The sequence below is a fragment of the Seriola dumerili genome, unplaced genomic scaffold (genome assembly GCF_002260705.1).
Source record: "Seriola dumerili isolate Sdu_G_001 unplaced genomic scaffold, Sdu_1.0 BDQW01000477.1, whole genome shotgun sequence".
Lineage (NCBI taxonomy): Eukaryota > Metazoa > Chordata > Actinopteri > Carangiformes > Carangidae > Seriola > Seriola dumerili.
This window is the reverse complement of record NW_019174732.1, coordinates 61,064-71,191: the sequence shown is the minus strand read 5'-3', so window position 1 is coordinate 71,191 and position 10,128 is coordinate 61,064. Positions and strand designations below refer to the sequence as shown.

The 10,128-nt window shown below is 43.4% G+C and overlaps 1 protein-coding gene across 1 annotated transcript in view; it reads left to right on the top strand.

Moving 5' to 3' along the window:
• The window catches only part of nf1 (neurofibromin 1), a 74,399-nt gene that overhangs the window by 7,688 nt on the left and 56,583 nt on the right, over positions 1 to 10,128 (top strand). Inside the window, exons 3-13 of the mRNA XM_022763478.1 lie at positions 300 to 383; positions 1,369 to 1,559; positions 3,189 to 3,295; positions 3,599 to 3,666; positions 3,768 to 3,843; positions 4,452 to 4,609; positions 4,694 to 4,867; positions 5,241 to 5,369; positions 5,478 to 5,552; positions 5,634 to 5,765; positions 5,941 to 6,078. Of these exons, the coding sequence (XP_022619199.1) occupies positions 300 to 383; positions 1,369 to 1,559; positions 3,189 to 3,295; positions 3,599 to 3,666; positions 3,768 to 3,843; positions 4,452 to 4,609; positions 4,694 to 4,867; positions 5,241 to 5,369; positions 5,478 to 5,552; positions 5,634 to 5,765; positions 5,941 to 6,078 (1,332 nt within the window). The remainder of the gene's footprint in view (positions 1 to 299; positions 384 to 1,368; positions 1,560 to 3,188; positions 3,296 to 3,598; positions 3,667 to 3,767; positions 3,844 to 4,451; positions 4,610 to 4,693; positions 4,868 to 5,240; positions 5,370 to 5,477; positions 5,553 to 5,633; positions 5,766 to 5,940; positions 6,079 to 10,128) is intronic.

Genomic DNA, 10,128 nt, shown 5'->3' with positions numbered 1-10,128 from the left:
CCCAGCCCTTCGAGTTCCTCCGGTCCCACCAGTTCCTCCAGTCCCCCCAGTCCCTCCAGTCCCCCCAGATCCTCCAGTCCCCCCAGTCCCCCCAGTTCCTCCAGTCCACCCAGCCCTTCCAGTTCCTCCAGTTCTTCCAGTCCACCCAGTCCATGAGTAACCATAAATGAAGACGTGTTTGTTTAGTTGAGGCTGTGTCAGATGAGTGCACATGCAGCTTTGGGGGGTAGGAGGTCTTGGTGACAACAATCCCCCTGAGCTTCCTGATTGACTGATGTTTGGTCTGATCATTTCCACAGCGTATATTTGGAGAAGCTTCTGAGAAGAACCTCTACCTCTCCCAGCTCATCATCTTGGACACACTGGAGAAGTGCCTGGCTGGGGTGAGTCTCCCTCTCTGAAACTGATCCAGGTCTTCAAGATGAACCCTGGTTTTGTAGCTTGTTACCTCCTGTCCTGCTGCAGCCTCTGGAATCACCCAGACACAGACCTCTGCTAATTTACGTATTCTCAGTCCATCATGAGGACTAGCAGGTCCAGATTAGTCTAGCATCTGATGAGAACTGCTCTGAGCTTCCTATACAGGTGAGTGCAGGGTACCTCTCTGTGTTAGTGGTTAAAAGGATAGTTCTGTTTTTTTGACATGGGGTTGTGTGAGGTACTCATGCATCAGAATCTGTTCAGTGCTCCCAGTTAGGAGATCCAACTGGCAGCACCTGCAGAGTGTCAGAGTGATGTGTTGCTGTGGGCGGGGCCACCAGGAAAAAAGGGTTTTAGAGATTTTTAAAAATGCCCACCAAAGTAAACCCGAGTGAAACCATGTTTACGTGGCAGTCGTCACAGTTACCTGAGGTTAATATAACTTGAGCTAAACTTACCTGGGTTTAGAGTTAAACTCCTGACTGACAGCAGAACTTTATAAAACACTAAAGAAGAGTTTAGTGTGGATTGGTGACGTGTGGCTGACACACCTGCTCAGGTCAGTCTGGTTGTTGAGGTGTTGTGATGTAGACCGATTCAGTCAGTGAGAAGATGATTTATTGTTTTATTATTCCTCCACGCCAGCGACAGTCAGTCAGCCACTTTGTTTTCAGGTTGTCTGTCTGTCAGTCTCATTCTCATGGACAGAACATCTCAATAACACCTTGATGGAACTTCTTCAAATTTGACACAAATGGATAATATTTTATATGACTGGAGTATCAGAGTGGAGGAGGGGATTCTCGTTTTTGAGACCATGGTTTGTGTCACATTGCTTCAGTAACAAATCTACTGTCCTGTTGCCCTGCTCCACTAAGGAGGATCACATTAGTGAAACAGACCTAGGCCTTGTCCCTGACTGCCTCTCCCCTCTGTTGCCCCCCTCAGCAATCGAAGGACTGCTTACGTCTGGATGAGACCATGCTGGTGAAACAGCTGCTGCCAGAGATCTGCCATTTCATTTACACTTACCGCGAGGGCCACCAGCACGCTGCCGAGCTCCGGGCCTCCGCCTCAGCCGTCCTCTTCTCTCTGAGCTGCAACAACTTCAACGCCGTCTTCAGCCGCATCTCCACCAGGTGGCGCTCTCACTGTACCCAGTACTGTACCCAGTCTGTCAGCTCTGTGACATGTGCCTCAGCGGTGCGGTCCTCCTCTGATGTGATTATATTATATTACAGTGTATGTGTCGGTCTATTAAAAAGACCAGGTTCTAGTGCAACAGTTGAACCACAATTTCAATTTCAATGCTTTTATAGCACAGTGTACAACGAAATGACGTGTCTCCACTGGTTAATACAGTAAACATAACTATGTACAGTAACATAACTACAGACAAGTAGGCACATTACATCTGTATAAAGAAACAAAAAACTAACAATAAATAGTACTCAGTTATCATTGCACATAGGTGAATAGAGTTGCACTTATTAGCCTGATATTCAGCAGTTTAATATGCTAATTATACAATTTAATATACAGCATATGAAAATCCTGGGCTTTAATGCTGAGTTTGGTTTAAATTCTAATTTTTGTGTTGAGGAGATAAATACTGAAATGTTGAGGTTTGGACGTTCAGTCGAGTGAGGGAGATGATGTCATGACAAAGCTCCTCCTACAGGCGCCCAGCTATTTCTATGGAGCTCTTTACTGGGTGTTGTCCAGTAGAGTTGAAATTATCAGTCAGTTAATTGATTAGTTGATTGACTCTATTTATTCCAGATTCTCAAATATAGATATTTTCAAACTAAACATCTTTATGTTTTATAACGTTGGTTGGACAAAACGAGCAATTTAAATATAATTAAGGGCATTTTCACCATTTCAGCATTTTTTATTTTCAAACTTACAGATAAAGCATTATATTTTTCCCACCTGTAAATAACCACCTGACCAACAGAGCACTGTAAAACAATATATATTAACCCTCTGAGGTTGTTTCTGTTCATATGTTTGTGATAACACAGCGTAAAAATATGGTTTGAATGTTGTTAGAATCTGTAGACTCTCCACTTTCCCTTTCATATTCTTATGAAATTATACTTGACTCATAGGTGGAGCTAGAAGTCCTCTAAGCAGGCCTCTAAAATTTTGTATAAGTAGAGTGACAGACAACACATTGCATTTTAGGCATTTATTATACATTTATCTACTATATTTTAGGATTTTGGTGAACCAATTTCAAGCACCAAAACAATTCATCCACATCAGTAGATGTTTGTTTTCACAGGAGATTTGAAGAATTTAAAAAACTGGGCTTCAATTTTTTCAGCATTTGGGCCAAATTGTCTCTTTGCGCAGAGTAAAGAGGGGCTCATTACAGAAAGAGCTGAGATTGTTCTGAAAATTGTGAAACAAACACTTGGGCATTATCTTATATGCAAGAAAAAAATTTGAATTCAAGAAAATACCCTCAGATCTCAGAGGGTTAATATCTGGGAGGGCGGCTGAAATAGATCAGTATGATTGCTCTAATATACTGAGAACATCTAACTGACTGACAGCAACTCCATCCCATTGTCTCCAGCTTTGTATAAGATGTAAGAACATACTGTCATTAAATGAACAGATACTGGAGGAACATAAGAAGGAAGCCGTCTCCCGTACAGAAGTTAAATGCAGCCTTTGTTGACTGGGACTCTCTCCTGAAGACCTGAGTTCATGTCTTGATCTTCAGAGTTCACGTGTGCTTGTTTGTGTGTCGTCAGGCTCCAGGAGCTGACAGTCTGCTCCGAGGACAACGTGGATGTTCACGACATAGAGCTGATGCAATACATCAATGTGGACTGCTCCAAGCTGAAGAGGCTGCTCCAAGGTTCGCTTCTGAGGTTCTTACAGGTTTACTGCCGAGAGGATTCAGGAGCACAATATAACTGTCAAACATTTCAGATGGTTAGAAAATCCTGGTCTTCAGGGTTGGCCAATGAGAATCCCACTAGATTGTAACAATGATGTGTGAACTTCCATCATTAGGGCTGGGTAAAGAAATGGGTCAGTTCTTGATGTAATGAATTCCTGACCTGTTTGAAGGGAAAGAAATGATGACGACACTGAGGTGGAGGTTGAACCAGGGTTTGTGTTTGTGATGTTTGTGTGTGTGATGTTTGCTTTCTTTCAGAAACTGTTCTGAAGTTCAGAGCTCTGAAGAAACCCGCCCAGCTCGCAGTCATCAACAGTTTAGAGAAGGTGACTGATCAGCCGGTCTGATTCTGTCCCACACTGTAACACTTGACATTTAATAGCTCTTACTGTGTTGATGTTGATGTTCTACTGTTCTCTGTCTGCAGGCATTTTGGAACTGGGTGGAGAATTACCCCGATGAGTTCACCATGCTGTACCAGCGACCACAGGCAGATATGGCAGGTATGAACTGAACACTTCCATTTGATTGGTGTCTTTGAAATCTCACCTTCTGCCCATAGTCGGATTTGATCAAACTGTAGAAGGACTCCAAGCTTGTCATCAATAATTAAATAAATGTACGTGAAGGCTCTCGTTCAGGGCTTTTATTTTGAAGTTCAATGATAAAATCTTTTCTGATGGTAAACCCATTTGAATCGTCTTGTCTTATACAGTCCAGAAGTATTTGGACAGTTCCATATTTTTGTTCTTCAGCCTCTGTGCTACTGCACATTCAATCTGAAATCAAATGATCGACATAAAATTAAAGTCCTAGTTTTAATTTAAGACGGTTTTTCATCAGTATAGAAAGATCTGTGTCAGAGGTGTAGACCCGAAGAACTCGCCCATGACTCATTGCCATTCAGATTGAGGTGGGGTTGTCTGAGCACAGCTGATAGTCAGCTCTTCAGGTTCATTGAACGTATTCTGATGTTTAATTTGATTTATGATGGTGACATTTTGGATGCTCCACAGGATAACTGTCATTAACTGTGTGTGTGTGTGTGTGTGTGTGTGTGTGTGTGTGTGTGTGTGTGTGTGTGTGTGTGTGTGTGTGTGTGTGCATTCAGAAGCTGCAGAGAAGCTGTTTGATTTGGTGGACAGCTTTGCAGAGAGTGCTAAGAGAAAAGCAGCTGTGTGGCCGCTGCAGATCATCCTCCTCATCCTCTGTCCAGAGATCACACACACCATCTCCAAAGACACTGTGGAAGACAGCAAGGCCAACAAGGTAAACACATACTGACACACACACACACACACACATAGAGCAGAGACTGACTCAAGCACTCACACACACCTTCCTGTTTTGCAGAAACTGTTCATGGACAATTTGAGGAAAGCGTTAGCGGGTCAGGGCGGCAGCAAACAGCTGATGGAGAGCGCCGCCATCGCCTGTGTCAAACTCTGTAAAGCCTCCACCTACATCAACTGGGAGGATCACTCCACCATCTTCCTCCTGGTCCAGTCCATCGTCATGGATCTGAAGGTCTGAGCAGTTTCTCGAAACCAGCTCTTGTCATGTCTGGGTCATATTGATCACATGAGACGAGATCGTATTGATCACTATCAGCAGATGATTATTAGAACTGATTGCCATCTTACTAACATCTGTGTATTTATGACATTAAAATAAAGCAATAAATAGTTGCACTATTTACTGATTTAAGACAAAATAACTGTTCCACTCGGAGCTGAAGAGACTTGAACAGAGAACACCTAACTGGTTTGAATTTAAATTAAATTATTACAAACTGTTGTAACTGGCTCCAATAATTCAGCTGAACATGGAAAGAACCACCTGTTTAAACATATACTTTAGAATGACCTGAAGTGACCTCTGGCCCTCCCTGCCCCATCAGGCTCTGCTGTTCAATCCAGCCAAACCCTTCTGGAGGGGGGCAGGAAGCCAGAGCGCTGACGTGGAGCTGATGATGGACTGCTTTGTTTCCTGTTTCCGCATCAATCCTCACAACAACCAGCACTTTAAGGTGGACAGAGAGACCTGCTGTTATTTGTTTTATAATGTTTCACACAGTTCACAGCGAGGAGCATGTACGTTATGTGACTCACCTGAGTGTCTCCTCTGTGTCCTGCAGGTCTGCTTGGCCTCCGCATCCCCCTCGACCTTTCATTTTGTCCTGGTCAACTCGCTGCACAGAATCATCACTAACGTAAGTCTCACAGCTTGTAATCAGTGTAATAATGATAATACAAATAATAATGGTTAATAGTTTAATGTCGTCTCCTCTCAGTCTCACCTGGACTGGTGGCCGAAGATAGACGCAGTGTACTGCTACTCTGGAGAGCTGCGCTTCATGTTCTCAGACACCCTGAACAGGGTGATCCAAGGCGCAGCCACCCACGCTCCACTGCGCATGACGCCAGTGAGTATGGATGTTAACGTTAATACAGGTGTCAGTGTGAAACTTCAGATGGAGCTGAGGAACACCTTCATCATAATTAGATTCTCGTGAATGAACTGTATTATTACCAACATCCTCTGGACTCTGATGCAGTTTGAACCCCCCCACCCCACCCCCCTATTGGCTCCTCCCACAGAGTCTGACGTTCAAAGGGAAGATGACCACCAGCCTTAAGTTCAAAGAGAAAGCCACAGACCTGGACACTCGAAGCTACAAGTGCCTCCTACTTGCTCTGGTCAAACTCATCCACGCTGACCCCAAACTCATGTTGCATGTGAGTCTGCAGGACATTCACAACATCCACACAACAACAACATCCACACAACAACAACATCCACACAACAACATTCACACAACATCCGCACAACATCATTTACACAACAACAACATCCACACAACAACATTCACACAACAACAACATTCACACAACAACATCCACACAACAACAGTTGTGTATACCATACGGTTGTTTTGTTCAGTGGTTGTGTTGTCTTTGATGATGGAAATTGGTTAGTTGGTTTGTGTGAGATGGTTGATTGTGTGGATGATGTTGTGGTGTGTAAATGATGTTGTTGGCGGATGTTTTGGTTGTAGATGTTGTTGTGGGTGGATGTTGTTGTTGTGGTGGATGTTTTTGTATGTTGTCGTTAAAATGATGGCGTTGTGGAGTGTGTTTTGCAATGGTTGTCGTGTTGAATCTTGTTTGTGAATCTTGTGTTGTAGATGTAGTATAAATGTTCTGTTCGTGTGAATGTTGTTGTTTGATGGGTGAAAGTTGAGTGCATGTTGTGAAATGTTGTTTTAGTTGTTGTGTCGATGTTGTTGTTGATGTAAATGTGTTGTGTGGAATTGTTGTTAGTGTGAATGTTGTTGTTGTTGATATGTTGTTGTGGTGGGGGTATGTTGTTGTGATGATGATGTTTAGTTGATGTGGATGTTGTTGTTGTGATGTTTTGATCGTGATGAGTGTTGTTGTTGTGTGGATGTCTGTTGTTCTAGGGTAAATGATGTTGTGTGGATATTGTTGTGTGAATGTTCGTTTGTATTGTGTGAATGTTGTGTGTTGTGTGAATGTTGTGTGGATGTTGTTGTGTGAATGTTGTTGTGTGAATGTTGTTGTTGTGTGTGGGTGTGTTGTTGTGTGACAGATGTTTGTTGTGTGGAAATGTTGTTGTGTAAATGATGTTGTGCGGATAATCTGTGTGAATGTTTTGTGTGGATGTTGTTCGTTGTGTGGATGTTTTGTGTGAATGTGTTGTTGTGTGAATGTTGTTGTGTGATGTTTGTGTTGTGTAAGTATGTTGTGCTCTGGGAATTGTTGATTGTGTGCCAATGTTGAGTGTGGGGATGTTGATTGGTGTGTGGATCGTTGCTGTTGTGTGATGTTGGTTGTTTGTGTGGATGTTTTGTTGTGATTGGAATGTATTGTTCTGTGGTGGATGTTGGTGCTGTGTGAAGATGTTGTTATGTTGTAGTCGTGAATTGTTGTTGTGTGGATGTTGTTGTTCGGTGTTTAAACTGATGTTGTGCCGGATGTTGTGTGAATGGTATTGTGTGTGGATGATTGTTGTTGTGGACCTGGATGGTTAGTATGCGTCTGTTAGCTGTCGGTATAGTGTCATGTGAAATTGACCTGCAACTCCACAGCCAACATTAGTTTGGGCGCGTGCGTAGTTAGAGCACCAAAGCAGAAGTAGGACCACTGTGTAGACTTCGAAGTGTCAGTCTGTAGCTTTCTCTTTGAACTTAAGGCTGGTGTCGGTGCATCTTCGCCTACTTGAACGTCAGACTCTTGTGGGAAGGAGCCAATAGGGGGGTGGGGTGCAGGGGGGTTCACAATCTGCATCAGAGTCCAGGAGGATGGTGTCAGGTAATTAATACAGTTCATTCACGAGAATCTAAATTGATGAATGAAGGTTGCTTCCTCACGCTCCTTGAAGTTTCACAACTGACACCTGTATATAACGTCTAACTTATCCACTGACTACACTGTGCGATTCGATTGCGCAGTTCTGAGACGGTGGGGAGGTGCAGCCTTAGGGATCACCCTGTTTCAAGACGGTTGTACGTACAGAACATGTATAGCGCTAGTTCGTCTCCCAGATAAGCAGTACACTTGCGTTCTATCTGTCGGGCGCACCCACCAGTACAGGTGAGACTGAGAGGAGACGATCATTAACTATTAACCATTATTATGTATTAATCTATTATTAAACTACTGGATTACAAGCTGTGAGACTTACGTTTAGTGAATGATTTCTGTGCGAGCGAAGTTGACCAGGAACAAAAATGAAAAGGTCGAAGGGGAGTATGCGGAAGAGCAACGCAGACCCTGCACTAGGATCACAGAGGAAGACACTCAGGTGAGATCACATAACGTGTCACACTAGGCACTCCCTGAACTGTGAACTGAAGTGTAACATTACATAGAAATAATAAACAAGGAGTCCATCTCTGTCCACTCCTTCAACAGCTGTGGTTGTTGTGAAGTGATCATGTCTGGAAACGAGGAAACAATACAGCAGTCATCATTCAGCTCCACGTGCAGCGTGCTCTGGCTTCCTGCACACGCCCGTGACCGAGATGGGGTTTTGAGCTATGGACTTCGAACAGCAGAATGGGCCTCAGACTGGTGTGGCAGGGAGGGCAGAGTCCATTCGAGGTCATTCTATAAGTAATATGTTCACAACAGGTGGGTCTCTCTGTAGTCCATGTTTCAGCTGAATTATAGCGAAGCCAGTTACAAACAGTTTGTAATAATTTAATTTAAATTTCACATGATGAAGAATGTGGCAGCTGGCTGCAGACAGCACTACCGCGCAATCATGGAACACAAAGAATATACTAGGAGCAGTGATCGGCAGCGCCAGTGAGCTGACGAGAGTGCCGTTTCCTGATAGGCCAGCCGCAATGGTTCACAGTGAACCCTCAGTACAGTTGAGAGCTGCTAATGATGTAATTTCATAAATCTGGGGCAACCCAGTTTAGTGGTTCCTTCTGTCAAGTTCTCCCTTCAGCTCGAGTGCGACATTTATTTCTTGTCTTAAATCAGTAATAGTTGGCAACTATTTATTGGGCTTTATTTTTAATGTCATAAAGTACACCAATGGTTATTAAGAGGGGGGGGGGGGGGTGGCAATGCAGTTTCTAATAATCATCGTGGCTGATAGTGATTTGACACATACATACAGCATCTCGGTCTCATGTGATCAGACTATGCCCAGAACATGACAAGTTATCTACCTTGGTTTACAGACGAAACTAGCTCAGAACCATTCAGACGCCAATTGACGATGGAAGTGCGTGGCGGACACTGAGGAAGATGGTGGAGGTGGATACCTCCAGTTGGAGGTTTAGGTATGGAGTGGAAGCTTTATTCAGAGTTTGACCAAGTGACTTGTGCTTGCAAGCTCCTCTGACGGATACAGCTGTTTGCTGCCGCCCTGACCCGCTATACGTATCCTCCAATTGTCCATCTTAAGAACAGTTTCTGGCAAAGGGAAGGTTGTGTTGGTATGTGCTTTGAGGTCAGGGTCTTGACCACTGATGAGTGTGTGATGTTCGTTGTGTGTCAGCTATGTTGTTCTACCACATTGTTAGGCGGCTTTTCGCTGTCTTCCACTATTGTGTCGTTTGTGGAAGTATATTTGAGTAGTGTGTGAAAGCTCTGACGAAAAAAGGAGTGATTGAGGAGAGTATGATCTGGCAGCAGGCCACACAGCTGGCTTTTGCTTCTCTAACACTCTCTGCAAAGCTGTCCACCATAATCAATTACAGCGCTTTACGTCTGCAGGTTCTGATGGCCACGCATGCAAGAGAGATTGTTACTAGCTCATGGCGTTAAAGGGACCATAACACACACACATCACACCATACACAACACTACACCACACATCACACCATACAACTTCTTCCCTGTGGAATGCGTCTCCACACTAGCACTACAACACACATCACCACTCACATCACATTATCACACAGTTAATATTGGACAGTTATCCACTCGGTTGGGCAATAGCAGCAATGCTTAAACTAAGTTTTTTATCCTTAGCTGTTTTTGGTCACTAAGGTCTTTGTTGTGCAAAGTTTAGCCCTGACTTTAAATTGATTCTCTTAAGTTCCCAGACTACAAGGGTCAGTGAGAAAACCTCTACATACTTCTAGTGAAACATTTGTAAGAAACCTTAAGGAGAAGACTTAAGGTGTTTTGTCCACGCTTTATTTTAAGGAAACCTTAACTCAGTACTTTAAGGAAAATGCTTAATCTTTAAGGTGTTTTTGTTTCATAGCAACAGTAACTAAACAGTAATAATTTATAAAAATA